Source organism: Sturnira hondurensis, unplaced genomic scaffold (genome assembly GCF_014824575.4).
Source record: "Sturnira hondurensis isolate 20B ecotype Veracruz unplaced genomic scaffold, ASM1482457v3 Scaffold0008761, whole genome shotgun sequence".
Lineage (NCBI taxonomy): Eukaryota > Metazoa > Chordata > Mammalia > Chiroptera > Phyllostomidae > Sturnira > Sturnira hondurensis.
In genome coordinates, this window is record NW_028081392.1 from 1295759 (window position 1) to 1318749 (window position 22991).

The 22991-nt window shown below is 56.8% G+C and overlaps 1 protein-coding gene across 1 annotated transcript in view; it reads left to right on the top strand.

Annotated features, from left to right (window-relative positions):
- Positions 1–22991, top strand: part of CDH23 (cadherin related 23) — a 427421-nt gene that overhangs the window by 239448 nt on the left and 164982 nt on the right. The window contains exons 12-13 of the mRNA XM_037055825.1: positions 11535–11684; positions 12135–12293. Coding sequence (XP_036911720.1) covers positions 11535–11684; positions 12135–12293 — 309 coding nt within the window. The remainder of the gene's footprint in view (positions 1–11534; positions 11685–12134; positions 12294–22991) is intronic.

The following is a 22991-nucleotide window of genomic DNA, read 5'->3' on the forward strand; positions in this document are numbered from 1 at the left end:
GTGGGGTCTGTGGGAAAAGCAGCGGTTGGAATAAGGCTAGAGTTTGGGATCCCAGAGATGGGAGTGGCAGGCTAGGAGGAGGAAAAGAAGACGGGAGCTGCCACCATCTGCCACCGCTGTGCTGGGCAGTGGCCAGGCCTTGCTGGTTTCATCTGCTGCAATTTAGTTCCTCGCCTGAGGGTCCTGTGCCCATCCTTGCCTCAGTCTATTTCTGTTTCTATCAGTTTCTCTTTTAATCTGATTCTCTCTCTTCCCTGCTCCTGCACTTCCTCCTACCTCCGTCTTCTGTCTGATTTTTTCTCATATCCACACATTCACAGGACACCCATGTAGCCCACCCATGCATGCATTTATTCCTTTGTCCATCCGACCAGTTACTGTGTGGCCAACACACGTGTGCCTTGGGAGATGTGGAACATGTTTGGTAGGGGGCGCTCTTTGCAGCTGTGTCCAGGTTTGATTCTGAGATGCCCAGTGGCAGCTGAGAGACATGCAGGGCTATCGCCAGACATGGTCATCCATCTGCCTAGAGCTCAGTACTCTGTCTCAGCCCAGGACCCATTTCTTAGGGCACTAGTGGTGTCTTTGTTCATAGGGAAGGGGTCCCAGATCTGGGCAGCTTCACCTGGCAGAGGGCCGGGAAAGGAAGGGAGATGAAATCTTTCTTTTGGCTCCCAGGATCCCAGAACTCCCAGGTTCATGGGCTCTAAACAGTCGTGAGCTCTGTCTTCCAGGCCTCCCGAAGGCAGTCGGGTCCGTCATTTGAAAAGGCAGCCCAGAGAGGGCAGAGAGTTTACCTGAGGTCACAAAGCATGCCAGCTAGGGGATCCCTCCATCTCTCCCACCCCCTCCAGGCCTCTCGGCTGCCCCCCTGCCATACAGAGGCACAGGGAAGACGGGCTGGCTGATGGAGAGGCAGAGGAATACAAAGTGGTCAGATTAGCAGCAGGCGGTGTCCCCCTCCTGATTTCCATACGGCAGTTAGATTTCTTCGCCTGGTCACACATTTCTCTCTCTGTGGGAAGAGGGAAATAGTTTTAGCATGGCAAGTAGACAGAGCCAGGCAGCCACTGTGTACCAGACCCAGCTCTTAGCTCCGTACCCCACCCTGCCCGCTACTCTGCCAGAGTCCCCTAGAGGTTCTGGGGAGAAAGCAGGGGCTGCATGCCCCCTCGTCCAGCCATCCAGACTTGTCCTCCTCCTGCAGGGACCCTGTCTCTCAGGTCACATGTTCCTTCCCAGACAGAAGGAGCCCCAGAGCCAAGGAAGGACAATTCTGGGCTTGGAGCACACTGGGGTGCACATCCTTTTTCCTGCGTTTTGGATTCTCCTCCCTGCACCACTGAGAACATTTATACCCCACGTTAGCCCCTGCCCCGGCCCCAGCACCAACTTCAGTGCAGAAGTCGGTGGCAGAGTGAAGGACAGGTTTGAAGCCAGGTATGGGGCCTTGGTCCAGGGTGGCACATGCCCACTGGGATGTGTCACTTTGTGGCGCGCCTTCAAGTTGGGAAAGTGGCCGCCTGCGCTGGGAGGTGTGCCTGGGTTCCAAAGCAGGTCTGTGAGGAAGGAATTGTTCAGCTTTTCACTTGGGGTACTGTGCCTTTCAAATAGGGGTGCAGGCAGGAGGAAAAAGGGATGGAAGAAGGGGGCCTGGCCTCACCCCTTTGGGATCTTGTCAAGGGGTGGGATGTGTTGCCCTTGAATTAAGCCCTATAAACCCCACGTGGCCCCCTCTGTTCTGTGTGTGAGTCACCAGTCCAGTTGGCCTATGACAGAACAGCCCTGTGGGGAGGGTGGGGTGCGGGGCTAGAAAGGCCCCTGTAGCCCTGGTCCACCACTCAAAGCTTGCCCTTTGACCGACATGCCTGTGGGCACTATAAAGGGGAGCCTAGCTCCCCAGGCTACTCCCCCTAAAGCCACTCACTATGCTTCAATGAGCACCCACAGGGCTGAGTGCCGTGAGGGCCCAGGGCGGTTCAAAGACTGAATCCTACCAGAACTGGCTATTTGCTTGAAGCAGAGAAATGGGGTCAGAGTGGCCGGTTTCAACTTTTGAGGTGGATGCAGTGAGCTTTGCTGTAGCTGGTAGACACGGGTGGCAACTTGGACAACATTGTTCTGACCCGCCCAAACAGTGGCCACCAGGGCTGAGCAAGGACCGCTCACCAGTGCACACCTGTCCTCACTGGTCAGGACCAGCCCCTGTGTGTGAGTGGTGTGGGGGCTTGAGCCTCTGAGGTCATGCTGCCTTTGGGGAGCATAAGCAGGACATGGCTAGTGTGGTTGGAACTGGGTGCTCAGAACCCCTTATTTACTGCGCCAAGTGCCTGACCTCCACACCTGAACTGTGGTGCCAGCTGGCCCCTACTGGGCTCTCAGACACAGCTGGTAGAGCTGGGGATCAACTTTCATGGTGTGCCTGAGACTGCCCAGGTGTAGGCACTGAAAGTTCCAGGTGCTGGGAACCCTCTCAGGCCCTGGCAAACTGGGTCAGCTGGTGCCCCATCCTCTCTGATTCAGGTCTGAGAGGTGGCCCATTCCCAGAGTAGAGAAACTGAGGCTCTGAGCCAAACAAGAGTGGGATGTGGAAAAGAGATAGCAGAGCTGACCTACCACCATGTGACATGGGCTTTGCTGGGTCCCTGGAGTAAGCGCTCTGCCTGGGAAATGGGGGCGGGGGCTGGTGGGAGGCAAGGAGAGAGACAGGTGGTCAGGTGTAGCTGGGCTTTGGAAGGGTGAGAACCCCTCGGTGCGCTGGGATGGTGGGCTGCAAATGGGGAAACAGAATTGGAAAGCAAGTATCTTAAAGCAAGTGCCCAATACACCGTATAGTTATTTTCCCAGAAGAGCTGGGGCTGGCTGGCAGGCCAATGGACAAGATCCTTTCTGAGGGCAAGAGCGGAGGGAAGGAGAGGGGAGGGGAGGGCGGGGGAGAGGACAGGAGGGGCACCTGTGCAGGTGAAGCGCACCTGCCACCTCGTACCGTTTCTATAGACACCTCTCCTATAACCCGTCCGTTTGATGAAATTGACAGCTCTCTAGTATTCTTTGCCCAAAGTGCCTGATGCCAATCGGGTTGAATTAGATTTCACAAGGGTTTTTGCAATACGTGGAATTCACCAGCAAATTACTCTTAAAGAGGGAAAATCAATCATTTGGAGCAGAGATAAGCTGAAGGCAAAGCAGCCTGGGATTGATCCCGTCTGTGCAGGCGTGTGTGGAATCCGACAGATAACCTGGGGGGGGGGCGGCTGGCAGAGAGGGGCAGAGGAGGGAGGAGGGAGAGAACGGGAAACACAGGGAGGGCAGCAGGAGGAGAGGAGAGGAGAGAGATGGAAGGAGACAGTAAAGGAGAGAGGGAGAAAGGGGGAAAAGGTAAGAGGGGAAAGGGGGAAAGCAAGGAGAAGAAGGAAGGAAAGAAAGAGGAGAGGACATGAAGAAAAGACGAAGGAGAGACAAAGACAAGAGGAGACAGGAGTAAGCGGGAAGGCACAGAGAGCGGAGAGGGACCTCGAGCTGGGGGAGCAGACGCAGTCAGAAGAGCACAGCCGGTATGTGTGGGTTCTCAGAGAACCACCCAGTGCACACTTCTCACTTTGCGGATCAGGAGACTGAGGCCCAGCAAGAACAGAGGGCTTGCCCACCTCAAACAGGGACAGTGGCAGATCCAGAGGAAACAGGTTCCAGACCTCAGGGCCATCCATGCTGCTCAAGGGCCCAAACCACAGAGGGGCTTGGGAAGGGCATTCAGCAGAGCCTGAAATGAGGGTTGTTTCCTTCACCCTGATGCAGGTCCCAAGAGGTGGCCGGCTCCCGGGGTGGGAAAACAGAGGCTCTGGTGGCTAGCGGAGCGTGGAATGCACGAGAGGATGAGCCGGGCTGAGCTACGCCATGTGACATGGGCTTTGCTGGGTCCCGGCATCGGAATTCTATGACAGAACAGGAGATGGAAGTGGCCCCTCACCCAGGAACTGCTGGGGAAGTGCCAGCCAGCCTCAGGTCCCCCAGACTCTGAAACATGGAAGGTCCTGGGAGGGGCCGTTGAGGCAGGGTTAGGGGACGGTGACCACCGCAGGGCCCCTTCCCACTGTCCCTTTGGACTCCAGTGGGCAGCCTGATGCACTGGGCATGAGACAACTGCCCCAGGGAGGCAGGGCCAAGAAACGTGCCCCCCCTTAGGTGTGGGGGTCTGTAAGGAGAACTGCAAGCTTTGAACTGAAGGGGTGAGGAAAGGCCAGCCTCCTGCCAAAGTTCACTTTGGCATGTCTGATTGGGGTTAATTAAGTGAAAGGTAGACAAAGGAGTGATAAAGAATCTTCATTGGGCTTTGATTTTCTGCCACTCAACAGCGTGGATGAGAGAAGCAGAGCACGGGAAGAGGGAGGAAAACCTAGGGGGACACCGGATGGGGATGTCCCCTCACTCTGCACACATCCAAGCCGTTGCCTCTTCTCTGCCTGCCCCTCTCGTTCCTGGCCGAGGTCTAGAAGCCAGCCCCCCACCCCCAGCCCCTTCCTTCCGGAGCAATAGTAGTAACTCTTCTTTATTGGGCACTTGCTCCGTCCCAGGCCCTTGAGGAAGGTTTTGCAACTCACCCACTGTAGCCTCACTGGGTAGCCTTTACTCTGCCTACTTTGCAGATGAGGAAACTGAGGCTCAAGGAGGTAGAATCCCTTGGCAGAGTCACAGAGCGGCAAGGGCAGGGCCCAAATCTGGGGTCAGGCCCAGCGCCGCTGACACCTAGGTCTCCGTGCCCTGGCACCACCGGCTGGGGCTCTTCCCTGGCAGGCCTGAGTTCGGACAGGGCTTCTGTGCGGGCAGCACTGACTCTCGGGGCCACCTCTGCGCTCCAGGTCCCCGGTCCGGTTCCCAGGGGAACCGGACCACAGCACAGCACTCCTTGGGGGCCTCATGAGGTCCCTAACCCATCTCTATCTTGATTCACTACCCTGCACCCCCCATATAGAGACCACCTTTGTCCTTGCTGCCCTCCCCTAGCCCACCACACATTTGCATTTCCCTGGTCTTTCCTCTCTGTTAAAAGGAACTAAGTTTCCTGAAGGGCACATTGTAGTTCACAGGGCGGGGTGAGTGTCCCCTAGCATTTGGGGTACAAAGGAAAAAGGCATTCAGCGCTCCTGCCGCTGGGGAGTCTCCTGCCTGAGGTAAAAAAAAAATAGCTCAGGGGTCACCCTCAGAAACAGGCAGAGGGAGGTTAGATCCTGTGGGTGCGCCTCCTCCCCCGACTTCACAGATAAAGAAACAGAGGCCCTGGGAATAGGAGTTACCCAAGGTCATGCAGCTAGGAAGTGACAGAACATGTTCCCACACCCCGAACCCTGCTCTCTCCGAGGCATCACACCACGGAGTCACCAACCTAGCTGCTACCCTGACGGAAAGTGAGGCGAGATGAGCATCTCTGAGAGGCTAAGTGGTGCCCCATCTGCAAGAGGTGCTCTGGCTGGGGAGCACCAGGCCAGAGCCAGAGGGATGAAGGAGGCATGTGCAGACCTCGGTTGCAGGGAAGGAGTCTGGGGGGTGGGCCAGGCCCCCCTCCCTCTGGGGGACTATGGCACCTGCAGAGGGGACTGCCAGTGCCCAGAGCCCGAAGGTGGAGACTGAGAGTCATACTCGGAGAGAAGTCAGGCCAGGATCTGCGGCCCCTGGGACACCCACGCAAGCCCACCCGCAGGGGCTGGCCGAAGCTGTGTCTTTAGGGGAGGGAAAGCCCGGCGTGTGGCAGTCCTTAATGTAACCCCATTCTGGGCCCCCAAGGGGACGGTGTCAGCATTCCACGAACAGACGCTGGTAGAAGACCCAGCCCATGATAAACTCTCAGCAAATAGTTGAAAAACAACCCAGGGTCAATTCCCGGAGCCACTGAGATGGCCACAGCAGAGAGACAAAGAGTGTCCTTTCTGGGCAGTGACTGCCAGCTCTGACGGCTCTCAAGGCCACTTCTCCACTTCCAGCAGGGGGTGGGGGGGGACAAGGTTTGAGGGAGCTGAGGGACAAAGCCCCTTCTGGCGGCGGCTGATAACGCGGGGCCTATTGCGTTGGCCTCCGCGGGGGGCAGCAAGACTTCAGTCACCAGAAGCAAAGCTCGGCTTGCGGGCTTGCAGGCTTGCAGCATGGGGCGGGGACCGGCGGAGGCGAGGAGTGGCCTTTCCCCTCCCAACAAATAAATAAAGCCGAGCCGTCGAAGCCCCGTGGGCAGCCGCGGCTCCCCAGCCTGACGCGGGGAGGGCGTGCGCCGCTGCTCACTCGGGGACCGCCGCTGCCAGCTATCAGCCTTCCCATCGCCTCTCCCCGCTGGAAGAGAATTTAATCCACCGGGTTCCTCTCCACACACCCTGGGACTCCTTTTGATGTTCCTCTTTATCTCCCTTCCCAACAGAAGTGCCCCTCAACAGCTCCAAGAGGGCCTCCTGCCTCACCCCGCCTCCCTCCCTCCCGCCGCTCCACCAAGCAGTCCCCCTGCGGGGCCTGGCAGGGAGCTAGGACGGAGGGAGGGCTACACCCTCCACCGGGCCCTGTTTCTCTAACCTCCGCCCCCTTCCATCCCCCACCCCCCTTGGCTCCCCGACCTTGGGAGAGTGGGGGAGGGGTGCTGTGTTTTGCTGGGGGAGGGGCGCTTGAGAGGTCACGGGGGGCGGGGTGGTTAAGAGCTTAGGCTCTGCAGGATCAGACTCGAGGTTGCCTCCTTCAGTGGCAGCCGTGAGGGTTGAACAAGTTACCCTCTCTGGCCTCAGTTTCCATCGGCAGGAAGGGGGTGGCCTGCTGCTGCCCCCGGGGGGCTGTTGTGAAGCCTCTGGTTAAGGTATGTGAGCGTATAGTTGGTGCTTGATATGTGGAAGTGGCTGTTATATGAAACCCCTGCCCTGGGCTGCTGTTAATGGGGGTTATTCATCAACTTAGTGAACTGAGTGGGTGAGTGTCACACGCACGCACCCCAGGGGCTCTCACAAGCCAAGTCCCAGAAGGTACTGGACCTCAGGGCAGGTTCTGAAGGGGCATTTGAGGGGACTCGGCCGGAAGGTGGCTCTGGAGCCTCAGGGCAGCTGTGTGAGGGTCCTGACCACTGCAGCGTCAGGCCTGTGTGAACTCGTGAACTCGAAGCTGCTGGTGGTGGGTCAAGGAGAGGGAGCAGACCCCATCCACTGAGACCTCACCTAAAGAAGCCAGGAAGCCCTAAGTGGCAGGAAACATCTCTCCGCCCCACCAGGCGCCCCAGCTGAAGCTGCACTGAGCCCCGCAGCGCAGCCCCTCCCAGGCACCTCCTCAGGCCCTCCCACTGCCCGTGCTCAGCAGTCACAGCTCCGGCCCCCACCCTGCCCCCCACCCTGAGGTTCTAACCCAGCTTTCTCTCTCCTGCTGCTCATCCACCATATGTCTGATTTTCTTCACTGTTCGCAGACTCGCTCCTTCCCTTGCCTTTCTTCACTCAGGTGATTCTCAAACGTTAGCATGCATTGGAACACCTGGAGGGCTTGTTAAAACGCTGCTGGGCTCCATCCCCGAATTTCTGTGCTGAGAACTGGGCGTGGCCCCCAAATTTGCATTACTAACAAACTCCAGGTGAGGCTCATGCAATGGTCCCTGTGCCACACTCAGAACCACTGGTCTTCCCTCATAATTCTCGTCCTTTCTTAGATGCACCTTAGAATTAATAATCTGGAATGCCTTATTACGAAATCCTGATGTCTGGTAGCTTTTTCGCCCCTCCACCCTGCAAGTCTGATTGCCTCTGTCTGGAGTCTGGCCTAGGCATGGGAATATTTTAAAGTTCCCTAGGTGATTTTGGCTGGCGGAGAACTTCCACTCTGCCTTCCCTCTGCATCCTGTGTCTGAAGTCTTCCCCACCCTGGCTGTGCAACAGGGTGCCTTCAGGAGCATTGAGAACAACGCAGCTGTCTGGCTCCGCCCCTGGCAGATCCTGACTGGAGGCCCTGTGGGCACCTGCGTTTCTGTGTAGAACCCACTGGCAAAGCCTCCCATTATCCCAGCAGTCAGGCCAGCTTCCCAACGTGGACCCTTCACAAATAGGTTCACTTGTTGGTCTCATCATTAATTATTCGTTCCCAGCTCCATGCATTTGCTTAGGCCAGTGGTTCTCAAATGGTGGCCTCAGACCTGCAGCATATTGGCATTACCTGGAACATATTAGAAATGAAAATTTATGGGCCCCAGCCCAGACCTGCTGAACCAAATATTCCTGGGGGAGGGGGACGGTCTGTTTTAAAAGTCTCCAGGTGATTCAAATATACAAAATGGACTAAGAATGAGCTTAAAGCGACTTCTTCCACTCAGCACCCCTTCTCCATGTGTCCATTTTCCTTTCCTTCATTCCCAAAGCCAATTCAGAACTCCCCTTCCCTGAAGAAGCCTCCCCTGCTTCAGCTCACCTGCTGGCCTGGCGTGCTCTCAGATTCGCCCCTGAGTGCTCGGCGGGCATGACCGTGGCCATTTGCTCTGCTACCTCAGTTTGCACTGGAGCTGCAGCTGGGGGACACCAGCGTCAGGCCCTGACTCCACCGCCTGTGGCCTGAAGGCACCCCGTCCTGGGAGCTTGTCCTTGCTGTGCCACCAGCCATCCATGCGGTCTTGGTCGGCACATCCAACCTCTCTGAACCTCATTTCCTCTGGAGGGGCTTCCCAGCTCTGGCATTCTTTCTTCTCCACCCTGTGGCCTGTGGAGGAAGAACTGCGGAAGCCCCACAACTTTCTGAGCACCTACTATGTGCCCACTCCTGTGTGGATTTGCGCTACCTGAGGCATGGTCTGGGGCCTCAAGGGGCTCCTGACATTCCACAACCTTAGACGGTTGTTCTGAACAGTGCCTGGCAAAGAGTAGGTGCCCAATAAATGTGTGCAGTGTCATCCATTTTTAATATCACCATCTATTTGGACAGTTACAGAACAATCTCCAAGACACAGCTTTAAGTGTAAAAAAAAAAAAAAGTCCAACACAGAGCGACATGTATAGTGTGCTGCTGTTTGTGTCCCACAGGGGAGGCGCTGATGCGCAGGGCCCGTGCAGGCATGGCTTCCTGGGGAAAGGGACCCAAGGCAGGGGGTGGCGGAAGGCTCTCCAGTGCCCCAGGCTGTGGAGAAAGGAAGATGGTTGTGTGCCCTTTACACTTATGAATTATGTGAATGTTTTTCATGCCTATGTTTATTATGTCTTTCTGTGTTAGGAAATTTAAAATGTGACAATGCTTGGGGTCATTTCCTGCAGGGGTTTTGTCACAGGCTCCTGGTAGCAGGACACAGGGACACAGGGATGTGGCCCTTCCTCTCCCAGCCCCCCCATCCCCTTTCCCACCCCCTCTGGGTGAGGACTCAGGGAGCTCAAGGAGACAGGAGCCCCTGTCCTGCCTCCCCCTTTGTAGATTGGCCCCCCACCCCTGGTGTGGGGCTGCACAGACCTCCCAGTACCTGCGAGCATGTGCACCTCCTCTCCCCGGCAGCCTGGAGGCCGTGCCCATCAGAGACAGGGGGCTGTCCCTCTGGGGCAGGCTGTGTTCCTGGAGTCTGTCCTAGCCCCTCTCCCTCACCCCAACCTGGGGTCTCACCATCTCTTCTCTCTGGTTCCTTCCTCCTCTCCACACCTCTCTGGCTCCTCTGTCTCCATATCCTTTGACTGACCGACTCCCACTGACAGAACTTGGTAAGTGAGCCTGGGGGGCATGGTGGGTACTGAGGGGAGGGGTCTTCCCAGGGGGTGTTGCTCCACCTGCCTGGCACAGCTCAGCCTGCCCCCACTCTCCGGCGTCCAGGCCCTGTGGTGGAGGCGCCCGGGTCCACGGAGGGAGAAGGGTTGGTGTCACCGCTCAGAGCTGTCACACTCCACCAGCTTTGGCTATTAGTGCCCCTTCGGGCATTTAATTGATCCCCTCCACCTGACAATGGATTCCACACCAGGGAGAACTGGAGACTGCACAGCCCAACAGGGCCAGGGGAGCGTTGCCTGCACCGTGTGTGGGAGCCACTCTGGGCTGGGGGCTCTGGAGGCCTCACTGCTGGCCTGGACCCCAAGGTCAGCAGGAGAGCCTACGAGGGCTGTCATGCCTGCGCCCCCTTCAAACCCACTGAACCAGTGACAGGGCACAGGCCTGCTTCCAGGCGCTCGGGAAAGGCTCAAAACGGGAAGTGCTCTCATTTTGCCAGTTTGTAGTTGTAAAGGGAAAAAACTCAAGAGACTAACGGGTAAATGTTAACGTGCACTCCTTCCACAAACGTACTTGAGAGCCTGTGAGACAGCTTGAGGCTTAAGAATCTTGTGACCCCTCTGGCTTTGCTGAGGGTGTCATTTCCAGGCTTCCGGTTGCCTGGCTGCCGCTTCTCTGCAGGAACAGGTTCCAGAAGGGAGCCCCTCAACATCCTTGGGCAACCAAGAAGAGAGGCATGCTTCCCTTCCCAGCCCCCAGTTTTCCATGCAAGCATGTGCACAGCTGGGCTGTGCTGGGCCTGGGGGCCGGGACACACGGGGAGCAGGAGGCCCCTGAGGGCCCCGGTCAGTAACCTGCTGGGCATGTGCAGCAGGGCCGGGAGAGGCTCTGGACTGGTCGGTTACAAACCACACGCCACCTCCCTAGGTTGAAGGGGGGTTGGGGGGAATCCCTCCTTCGTGTGCAGGAGGTTGAAGAGGCTGAATCACTTCTGGGCAGGCCAGACTTGGGCCACGTCTCCCACCTGCAGCGGGGGCTCGCCCTGCTGATCTGGGGACTTGGCCAAATGGAGACATCGCACACTTTGTGCGATAATGAGCTGGGCAGCCTCTGAGGGCTCCGTGGGCCCTGACCCTGGAGAGGATGGTTGGAAACCCCTGGCTCAGAGCGAGCAACCCCTCTCTCCCCCTGAAACTGCAGACCGAAACTGAGCCACCCGGCCTTAACAGGGCCTGCAAAGGCTGTGGCAGCTCTGGCTGTCTGGGGTCCAGTGTCTTGCTGGCCACAATGAGGGGGACACAGGGGTTCACTGTGCCACTCAGGCTATAGAATTATTTCCATTCCACATGTAAGCAAGCCATTGTTCTCCCTGACCAACAGGTTCCAGATAGAGGACAGGGAAAAACAGTGTCCTGCTCCGTCCCTCGTTCCCTCTCCTGTCCCACCCCACTGTAGACACTTGCTTCTCTCCTGCTTCTGCTCTCCCCTCCCTCTCCCTGCTGGGTCTTATGGTTGGAAGATTCCTCTCCACTTGGGGTCACTGGGACAGAATACAAGGAGCAGGGGATGGAAAATGCACCGAAGCACCTGCAAGGGTGTCGTGGGCATCCGATGGGGGGATGAAGGGAAAAAGCTGGAGGAGATTCCCAGAGAGCCTAGACACGGGCAGGAGGGGGCTCAGGGAGCTGGGCCAGGGTCATCCAGTCGAGGCTGGGGACACTGAGGGATGAGGGTCAGGCCAGCCCTGCTCCTACCCCTGATCCACCTTCCACGCCAAGGCAGCTCTGCCCCTCCAGCCCTGCGTCAGGCCTTGGCCTCCGTGCCCCTTCTGACTGATTTCTCCTCCATTCTTAACCCCAGGGCCTGAACAGCATGTTTGAAGTGTACCTGGTGGGGAACAACTCCCACCACTTCATCATCTCTCCCACCTCCGTCCAAGGGAAAGCGGACATTCGCATCCGGGTGGCCATCCCCCTGGACTACGAAACCGTGGACCGATATGACTTTGACGTAAGGCCCCTCTCACTATCTTCCTGGCTGGGTGGGGGGATTTCAGGCCAGGCGGGAAGGATGGGGTGACAGCATGCCCTTACATGACCCCTTCCACCTCTTCCCACCCTTCCCTGCGGCTCTGACTCAGTGAGCCTGACAGGGGCTGGGCTGAGCCTCCCCTTTTCAAGGGCAACCAGGAAATGTCCAAGAACTGAGTGGAATTCTACCAGGCACCACTGAAGCCTCAGAAATCCCTCAGGAGTGCTGCCGTCCACACCCTGTCAGCAGAATCAGTGGACCCCAGCCCTGTGACCAATGATGGAGGGACTCACAGTAGCACACACCTGGAATGAGCAGGGCTCTGACAGGCGTTCTGGGTTGGCACCTGCAAGGGCCCCGGGGGACTTATGGGGACAAAGGCCCCAGGAGCACATGGGAGCTTACCTGGGCCCTGCTCTACGCACCCAGCTCTTTGCCAATGAGAGTGTGCCTGACCACGTGGGCTATGCCAAGGTGAAGATCACCCTCATCAATGAGAATGACAACCGGCCCATCTTCAGCCAGCCACTGTACAACATCAGCTTATATGAGAATGTCACTGTGGGGACCTCTGTGCTGACAGTCCTGGTGAGTCCCCACTCTTTCTGCATGGCCACTGAGTTCTGGGGCCCAGCACGGGGAGGCAGCCAGAGGGATTTTGCCCAAGAGGTTTGGGCAGTCAGGAAAGGGTTACCCCCACGCTCTCAGAGGTTGTGGTGTTGGTGTATTGAAGCATCTGGACTCTCCTCACTGGGCTCCCTTGGCCAGGGTGCAGTGGGAACAGGGGCCAGCAGGAGGGAGGGCGAGATTGGGCCAAGGAGGCTTCAGTTCTCCACCTTGTCTGTGAAGGGAAGGCACCTTCATGGGCCAGGAGCCTGGAGGCATTCTCTAATGGGAACAGGTGCCGGCTGTCTCGGAGGAGGGTGGTACTTGCTACCTGAGCATAGGAGCTGGGAAAGAATAGTCCACTTAAGGGCACTTGGCATCCCAGCTGTCCTTGGTTTGGACTTTGGTAAGGGACCCTTCCCAGTGTCCATTTGTGTCGAACTCTTGGTTTCAAGGGACAGACACTTGTGTTTCAAACAAATGAACAAACAAAAAAGATTGGCTAATGCAGCTCAACAGTATAAGTGATTTCAGGAATGGCTGCATCCAGGCACCCAGAAGAGCAGGAATTTGACTTCAACACGAGGGTGTTTTTTCTTAATTGGCAGAGAGGAACACCAGCACCCCTGTGCTTGCTTCTTACAAATTTATCAACCCTATTGGGGAAAAATATATCTTTTCCAGTAGTTCCAGCAAAAGTCACAGAGCTGATTTCCATTCACCCAGCTTTTGGGGCCATCCTGGAGCCAGTCATCATGATTCTGATGTTTTAGAGATGGGTCACACTCCTCCCTGTGGAGCCCCGAGTTGGGGGGGCGGTCAGCCCATCTAAATTAGCTGGACTGAAGTGGGGGAGGGACTATATCAAAGGGGCTCCTGATGGAAGAAGAAAGAGGATTGATCACTGAGCAGATCGAAGTGGCAGGTGTGTGTTACACAGCCCAGGGTCTTCCCAGGGCAGGTGCTCAAAAGAGATTAGAGAGTTTTACTCGCTGCTGCCCCTCCCTGCTCACTCTGAGGCCCCCAGAGTTCTTCTATTTCTTGTCCCGTGTTCACGCCAAGCATAGACTTTGCCTGCTGATCCCAGGCCCTCTACTCCAAAGTGTGTTTCCTCTACAGACAGATGGCATAAAACTGTGTGGAGCCCCCAGGCCCTTCTCATCCCACAGTTATTAATATTTCAAACAGATGTGGAGCTAGGCAGGCCATCAGACGTAAACAATACATCTGCTGTGGCCATTCGCTCCCCCAGCCTGGGGCTTTGCAAGGTGCTCTCTGCAGTCAGTCGCCTGATGCTTGAGGTCCCCCAGACCCTCTGGCAGCCCCTAAAGGCTGGGCCTTCTGGACCCAAAGAAAGCATCTTCAGCCCTCTAGCCACCTTCGAATGTCAGGGTGAAGGACACCCAAGCAGCCTGTGCTTCAAGGATCTCACAAGCAGAGGAAGCCCCAGCCCCCAGCTCTGGGGCCACGGGACAGAGAACTCAATGTCAAGTCCAGGCTTGGAGGGGGTCTGGGGATTCCTTCCTGGTATTCTTGCTGGGGACAGAGGGTCTCACTTTGCAGTCCCAAGTTAACATGGTCCTGGGAAAGGGTCGAGGGAGCTGAGGGAGCCAAGGGAACAGGGGCCGGGTATGGAGGAAAGCTCGCCTCTTGGCCACTGGCTAGGGGCTGGTGCCGAGGATCATGAGTCAGGCCCGATGCCATCTGTGGTTGGCACTGGAGAGGAGGTCTTCCAATTGGGTTTCCTCAAACACTGGAGCAGTTTCTGAGTGCCCTGCTGAGTGCCCAGGCCCCCCGGGATGTTTAGTGGATGAGTTCAGCCTCCTCTTTGGCTGCCCGAGGGTCTCTGTCCAGGGCTGGCTCATGTGGCCAGCCTCGAGTTCCTGAGCTTGTCTGTCCGAGCCTTGCCCACCTCCTTCTCAGTCCTGCGGCCCCAGGTTTGTGAAATCGCGCCTACACAAGGGAGCTGTCTCACCCAGTGGTAACCTCCAGCACCAGGGCCATGCACCTAAAGGGGCTCGGGACCTAAAGTGAACAGTGTTGCGGACCCTGGTCTCCCTGCCTTCGCTGTGTGCTGGTCTGTCCAGGTCACGCCTAAGAGCCTTTACTTCCTGTGCATAAGAAGCACGAGACCCACCAAGGCTGCTGTCAGGATGTGTGAACCATGGGTGTGAAAGCCTCTCCTGTGTAACCCCCACCCATCATCTCCAGTCTCCCAAGGTGCTTCCACACTCCTAGCAGTAGCACGTTCTGTGGCCACGCCACCCACACCCACCCTCCCTGCTCTGCCCTCCTCCCCCACCCCCATTCTCTGCGCAGACCCTGGGTCAGCCTAGCCTCTCCACCTCCTTTGCTGCAGGAGGGGTTGAAGTGATAGCCACCTGCTCAGGGACTGTGAAATTCCTTCTCCCTGACCTTTACTGAGATGTTATTTAAATGCTTCATGGGCAGTTGTGTCAGGAAAAAATTATGAAGAAAAGGGAAATGTTTTAATTTGCACTGGAGTCTGGGGCACAGCCTGCTGCGAGGGGCACCCCCACCCCGGCCCTGGCACAGCCCCGTCTCCATGGCTTGCTGCCTGTTTAGGGGGAAGAACACGGGTTCATAGTGGCGTTGGGAGGTCAGACTGTGAGGGGGCTGTCACCTCTAGCCTGGACATCCCACCTGGGGCCGAAGGGCTGGACCTTCTCACTTCCTGATCCCCGGACCTCCCCCAGCCCAGACGTTGGGGTCCCGGGCGCTCTCTTCCCCCTGAATTACGGTTCCTGTTACAACAAAATGAGTTTCCATTGGTGGAGGAGAAGGAGTGGGGAACTGGAGTTCGAAGTCTCGACCTTCAGAATCGACCCCTTGGAGGACGTGGGCAGAAACCGCTTCCCTCAGCAGTGCCTCATCCACGAGATGAACAGGGTGGGTCAGTGTGTCCACGGTCCTTGCTAGACTCAGAGCCCGGAGGCGAGGTGACCTCTGAGAACTACTGCCACTGTCACCACCGCGGCTGTCCCAGTTATTTCAGCAGCTGTCGTTGACGAGGTGTAAACCGTCTACTTGAACGTGTTATCTGAAGCCTAAGCAACTGCTGTCCTCCTCACTGAATGGGCGAGGAAACTGAGGTTTGGGGAGATTAGTTCACTTTCTCAGGGTCCAGGGCTAGTAGGTTGTGGGGGCTGCAAGTACCCCTATCCGCCACAGATGAAAGTAAACAAGATATGACATGATCTGCTTGGGGAGGAGAGGGGGCCGGTTTCTCAGGGGGAAAAGGCGTTGAGCCCCCTCCTCCAGGGGCTTTTATTGGGTTGTAATACACAGGAATACAGGGCGGCAAGGATCAAACAGTAGATAACATTTCAAAGAAATCTGAGGGCTTAGTTTGAGTCAGAGTCTGTCAGGAAAGGGAGTTTTGCAGAAACTTTTAGGATTTCCTGCTCAAACCCTTAACATGAATGAAAGCACTCTTAGCAGAAGCAGAGCAGATTTCACAGGTTTATCAGGAATTCTTTGTGATGTCAGATTACACACACACACACACACACACACACACAAGCTCTGGCAAGGCAAGGAGCTGCACCCCTCCCCCATCAGGTTTTCAGGCTTAAGGGGATTAGAGCCAGGAAGTGCTTCTCCCAGAGAACATGGCTGACTCGGGCTATGTCACAGCCCTGGGAGGGCAGGGCACAGGTCTATTGCTCACTCTTTGTTGCAGCCCCCAAGTCCTTCCATGATGGCCTCCCAAGTGGTCGAGTCTGGCTTAGGTTGCTCCCCGCTATGAGGAAACTTACCTGTCATGGACTTCCAACCATACTTTAGGGGCAGGGAGAGGAAACTGAGGCAGCATTTGCTACCAGAGACAAGCCTTTGTCTCCTGTGGCTCACATTCCGGAGGTCACTCACTCATCCTTAGCCACAGGGAGGGGGTGGTGGTAGTGGTGGTTAGAGTTACAATTCCTGAAACCAGTCAGAGTGGTCCACAACAGTAGGTGATTGAACTGGAATTTGTAAAATGACTGCCTGACCCCAAGCCACAGGCCCTTGACCACAAGGCTGCCCATCCAAAAGGCTCTGCATCGAGCCTGAGCCTGTCTCTTCACTAATGTTCAGAGCTGAGGGTAAAGAGAGAAACTGGGAAGTCCTCTCTGTGGGACCCAGGGAGACCGGCCACACGGTCACCCCAGGCATTTTGTTCCTAGGTAACATTCTGGACCCTCAAGAACCTCTGGCACCATCAGGTGACTTTCTAGCTCTCTAGGTCCCAAGCTGCTCAGGGGTCAGAGCTAGGTGAGCAACTTTTTATTGATGGGGAGACCAGGTCAGGGAGACTGGAGCACTTTGCCCGGTGGAACAGGAATCCTGAGGCAGCCCAGAGCTGTCTTCATCAGGAAAGGCTTCCTGGAAGGAGGGGGATGCAGGGCAAATGTCAGTGTGTGGTGGCCCTCTGAAGGGTGATTACGCAGGGGAGAGGTGTGCAGGGGTGCATATACCCATGTGTGGGTGTGCACATATATGCACACAGGGGCATGTGTACATATAATACACACATTCATGTGCATGCAGGTCCCTGTATGATGTGGGTGGGTGGCTCCCCATCCTCTAGGTTGTGTGGTCTGTCCCCTGTCAGGTCCCCAGGCTACTCCGATTCTCACCTCCAATCCCACCTTCTCTCCTGACAACAGGGTCAGGTGGGAAGACCATGTGGTGTCTTCCTGGGATTCTGCTGGGCTCAGGGCATCCCCATGGCCTGACCAAGGGGTGCATGGGGCCCAGCAGGGTTTTGGGATGCCATTAGACAGTAGGAGAATAATCGAACCATTCATTTATTTCACAAAATATTTTGAATACCTACTATGTGTCAGGCACATGACCCTAAGGACACAGTGGTGCTATGAGTCTTGCCCCCGTGAAGTTTACGGTCTCCTGAGAAAGCCTGAGGTTTATACTAAATCTTTATGTTAAGTATTACTTGCTATGATGGACAGATCAGGGAGCTATGCATTCCTACAAGGGCACCTGACCTTGACTGGGGTCAGGGGAGGCTTCCCTGAAGAAGTGGCAATTGAGCGGGCATTAACAGGGGGGCACGGGGAGGGAAGCACATGGGAGGGAACAGCACGTGCAGACAAAATGCCTTGTGGCTGGGATGCAGTGAGGAGCGTGTGTAGGGCAAGGAGGTGGAGTCCCGCTCTTATGAAGCATGAGGGGCTCAACTGTCTCTCTTCCTTCCGAGTCACCACCTACCCCTCAGGCAACCACCGGGCTGCTGTATGGATCATGGAGGAGTCCTGTGTTACTGAACCATCCACATGCTCCTACCTGTTCCATCCTGGCGGCCCATGGCAGGCATTTGGGAAACAGCTGGCAGAAGTTGTACTTGGGATTGCAAGGAGCTGGCCTGGCCTCTTGTAGTATGGAACTCATGTCCCCAGATTTATTGGTTCTCTGTCCCTGGGGCAACAAGAGAGCGTTGCTGAGGCAGAACGGGAGCCAGGAGGAAGGTTACTCCTGGGGCAGGTCCTACTGCACTCCAGACCTTTTCTCCCCACTCCCGTATGGGCAGAAGGGATGGACCGTCAGACAAGACAGGCTTCCTCTCCAGGCAGAGAATCAAAGTGAGAAGGAGAGGCACCTGAGAGCCCTGACCGGCAGGTGTGGGCCCCAGGATGCCCAGCTCAGCGTCTGCTCGGCCCGTGCAAGACAGAGCGGCCTGGTGGGAGCCGAAAGGGATGGCTCCTCTCCCCTCCCTGCCCCTCCTCCCAGCCTGTCCTGGGGGGGCCGGTCCCATCCTGGACGGGGTCGCCCATTCTCTGGGGCTGGGTTTTCTTCCCATGAAGTGGGAAGTGTTGTGCCTGCCCAGCCCGCGTGGCTGGATTGTTGAGGGACCCCTTTATGGTGATGTGGGTGTAAAGACAGGGTTTACAGTTGTTCACATGGAATATAACACAACGATTAATAAATAATAATACAAGAATAAACAGCTTTGCGTACTCACAACTATAAACCTACTTTCGCTCCGCCCTGTGTTTAAGGGCTGACAGACCGAAGGAAGGTTTTATCATCATCAGCCTTAAGGAGCCCAGTCCGGCTGCCCCCACCCCTTCAGCCCGTGTGCAAGCGCAGCTCTGCTGAGGCGGGACCTCGACGGGCCACTGTGCCTGCCTCCTGCTCTGTGACTGGGACAGATGCTTTGGCAGGACCCCATCCGGGCAGGGTGTTGTGAGAACTGAGTGGAACGATTCATGAAGGCCCTGCACACACAGCTGGCCGGGAGCCCACTCAGGGCATTTCAGCAGGTCACGCCGAGCCTCCTGTCTGAAGCTTTGTGGAGGGGGGATGCCATGCTCAAAGTCACAGCCCTGCCCTGGGCAGCCACGTAACCTGGGTGATGCTTGGGAAGCCCCAGTGCCCCGTTTTGAAGTGAGGTGACTGGGTCTCTCGCTCCCTGGGGCTTTAATTCCAACTCATTGTGCCTGAGAGGAAAGGGGAGTCCCTCTTCGTTTACGTTCACTCCCTGTGACACAGACGCACTTCCTCCCCTTTGAGGGCCCCGTACTCTCCCACTGGCCTCCAGAGCTGTCTCTCCTGCCCAGTCTGGAGGCTTGGTGAGCATTCCCAAAGCCTTCCCCTGCCTGCTCTTAGAGCTAAGGTGCTTTTCCTCCTGGTCCTCCCTACCCACCCTCACCAACACAGACAGCCCTGCCCCGCCCAACAGCAAACACCACCAGCACCAGAAGGGAAAGGTGTGTTGTGCTGTCACTGCCCCGGCCTCGGTCCCGGCGGACATGAAATGCAGCGAGCCTCTTCCCCAGCTCGGTGCTCCCCAGGGCTCCCTCAGCCTGCAGGCTCAGGGATGCCACACACACCCCGACGTGTTGCCAGAATCTAACACAGGCCTCACGTGGGTTCTGGGAATCTGATGGCCCGGCCAAGTGGTCAGGGAAGGCCAGTGCCCTGTGTTGGCCTCCAGTGGTGGTCCCTCTGGCCCCTTACAGAAGGGTATGCTGCCGTGCAATGTGGGGGACACCTCTCAGCTGCATCAGCCCCCCCCAGGAGGAAACCTTGGCTGGGAAGAAGGCTTGGAAACCAAGGAGACCCAAGTTCAAACCCTGCTCTGTGAGCCTGGGCTAGTGCTTGGCTGCGTCTAACCCTCTGTCCGCAGTGTTCACTATGGAGATGATGATTGTGTCTGTCCCATAATTAAGAGAAATGGGGTATTTTACCGCACTTGGTGCATTAGAAAGCGCTGGGTAAATGGCAGCTGGGATTGCTAGTGCTGTTGTTGGTAATCTTATCCACCGTGAAGCTCCATCTTATTTGGGGTCAGTGGCTCTTAACCTTAGCAGACAAGTGCCTGGATTGTCTGCCTTTGGCTTCGACTTCCCCAGACACTGGGTCCTCTGGAGTTCATGCGCTGGTTGACTTCTTGTCTGTGTCCATCCCTGGGATTCTAACACTCAGGCCCCAGCCTCAAGTAGCAGAAGGCAGAGGAAGGTTACACAGGGACACAGGAGAGAACCAAGACTCTTAGACACAGGCACCTGTGCTTGGCTTCCTGGGTGTGCAGCCCGGGTATCTGCTCAGAGGCCTGGACTTAGAAGGCCCCACACTTGGGCTGATGCTGTGCTCTTACCACCTTGAAATTCTTCCTTTCTGAACCAGGGGCTCCACGTGTTCATTTTGCACTAGGCTTTGCAAATCGCGTAGTGTGTCCCGACTATAGGAGCCCCGAGGAATTCAGTGGTTCTCCACTGTGCTCCCCCACTCCCACACTCAGTCCACACCAGCTTGCTTTGCACCACGGTCTGCGCGAGGGCCACACACGGGGCTGTATAAAGCAGCAGCTGTTTTCTTATACTCATGGGTTTGGCAGGTCAGGGATGTGGAGAGGGCTCAGGAGAGGGCCCTTGTTTGCCCCTCCAATCTGGGAGGGAGTGCAGCAGCTGGAGGCTCCTCCTCCCACGTCTGGTGCCTGTGCTGGTCCAACCGGAGGGCTGGCTCAGCTGCAGGCTCACCTGAGCCCCTCCACGTGGCCCCTCCACATGGGGGTTCTGAGTGGAAGCACCTCAGAGGAGGCCTCTGGGGAGCCAGCATCCCAAGAGGGCCAAGCAAAAGCTGTGTGGCAGTCTGTGACCCAGCCTCGAAGTCACACAGCATCATTCCTGGTGAATTCTGTTGGTTATAGCGAGTCAGTGCGGCAAGTTCAGATTCAGGGGAAAGGGCTGTAGGTGCTCCCCCAACTCTCAGTGGGAAGAATGTCAAAGAATTTATACAAATGCAGGTGTTTTGCAGCCACTCAGAGCTTGTTCCTATTCTCTGCCTTTGATGAGATGTCGTGTGTGAACATGGCACTGGGAGACAGAGAGTCCCTCTCCTCCACCTGGGTGCTGCGCAAACCAGGCAGAAGAGCAGGAGGCGGAAACCCTTCAAATCCCATTTCCAGCCCAGAGCACAGGTCTAGGCCAAAAACGCGAGGCCCGTGGCCCGAATCCGGCCCTCCACCTTGTTTTGTCTGCCCGGCACTTTGTTTCTACCCAGCGGTAGCACCGAGCTCTCACTTAACTGTTATGTTACATTTGTACAGTCCTAAAATGACAGTTGACCCTTTGAAGGCAACCTCGAGGCTGATGTGGCCCCCGGTGAAAATGAGTTTGACACCCCTGGCCTAGAAAGTGCTCTTCTTCAATAGTGGTAGAAAGGCGGAGAGAAGCGTAACCCCCGCTGACCCCAGGCACCTCATGGTAAAGTGAGGCCTAGGCCTAGGTTGGCATTCAAGGCCCTCACACCCTGGCCCTAAGCTGCTTTTCAGCCTTGTGTGCACTATACCCCTCATACCCCTTCTCTCCTGCCCAACCAGGCTCCTCAGTCATATTACTCCCCTCCTAGCTCTTCCTCTCTCCTGTCTGAGACTGTCCAAAGCCTGCTGACCATAAGGGCCAGTCCAGTTGGCGGCCTTGTAAACAGCCCTCCCCCAGTGTCGAGCACCAGCCCACTCCCTCTGAGGTCTTCTCCCCGCCACCAGCTCACCTGTGTACGAGGCACCTCGCTTTCCCTGGCTGCTCTCACTGCTCGTACTGGGGATTTCAGGAATAATGTCCTTTTCTCCCCACAGAAGGCAGGTTCTCTCTGTTTCAGTGTCCCCCCCCGCCCCCCGAGACATGCTGCGCAGAGCAAGTCTGACTCCTAGAGTGCCCGTGAACAAGTAGACCGGCTGCCTTCTGAGGGCCCTTCCCAGGTCAGGCAGGGTCTGGGGATGCAGAACCCCCAGCCCAGGAACCAAGGCAGGGAGCTGGGCGATACACAACCCCTAGGTTCCAGGGTCCCCTGGGGGATCCTGATCCTAATCAGGGCATATGTTTGCAAGGTCAAGGCTAAGGTGCAACCAGCCCGTCAGCCTGGCTCTGCAGACAAATAAGAGGGCACTGACCCTGCTTCTTTAGCTGCTCCCGGGCAGGCTGGGGAGGGGGTGGGAGGCTCTGTGAGCCCACGTGTCTCTGCTGCAGAGTGGTTCCCCCTGTCCCTTCTGGAGTGGGGTTCTACTTTCTTGGCAACTCCAGGTACCCCTACCATACTCCTCCTCCATCCACTGACTATTCACTGAGGCCTGGAATGATGGCAGTGAACCAGACAGACAGTCCTCTACATTCCCCACGCAGAAGACAGAAGATGAACAAAGAATACATACAGGCTGTCAGAGGGGGATAAGCACCACGGGGGGAAAGTGTAGCCCGGCAGGGTGGGGAATGCCAGCAGGGTGGTGTAACTGTCTTATCAAGTGGTCAGGGATGGCAGGCCTCTCACAGAAGGTGGCATTAGACAGAAGCTGAGGGGTGGGGGGTGATCTGGGGCACCACTGGCCCAGGCTGGGGGAGCTGCAGGTAAAAGGCTTCCAGACAAGAGCCTGGTGGAGTAGGTGGATATGCAGAGGGGAGGGGGGAGGGGTGATTGTCTGGGACAGCAAGCCCATCGGAGGTGATCGTGCTGCAGACTTCATGGATCACTGTGGCTGCTAGACAGAGAATGGGGGTGGGGGGCGGTGAAAGATGCTGTTCCCAGCCACGTAGGTGGCAGTGGCAGAGGAGAGGTGGGAATCTCAGGAGCACCCCTCCGCCTCCTCTCCGGGCTCACACACAGGTCTGAGCATTGGCTTCACATTCTCCCCACCACCCCACCTGCCCTGGCCCCGCAAGGCGTGTCCCTCCCATCCCTCCCTCTCAACACCAAAACGGGCAGACAGCCCTGGGTAGGCCTCTTACCACAGTCTGGCCTTGGGCAGTTTACCAGCTATTCCTGGGTTCCTGTCCCCCTCTGTAAAATGGGGAGAGTCATTCCCACCTCAGCAGCACTGGGGACTCGGGTGTGGGAAACGTCACAGTCCCCAGCGCACACACAGCAAATGCTCTGATGGCGGCACCAGCCCCAGCGTCCGTCCGGGGCCATCTATGTGGTTCCAGGACAGTGGCCTCTCCCCCTTCTGAGAGCCTCGGTTCAACCTGAATCTGTGATGGCATAACGCTGATGACAGAAGTGGCCGACGTGAATTATTAGTAGTAGGTCTAGGAGACGATCACATAACCTAAGAGTAGGCCCCGTCCAGGGATTCGGCAAAACCCAGCGAGACAGGTGAAAGCAGGGAAGAGTGGAAGTGGGCTCCCCTTCCTGAGAACAGCCCCCCCACCCCGCCCCCACCTC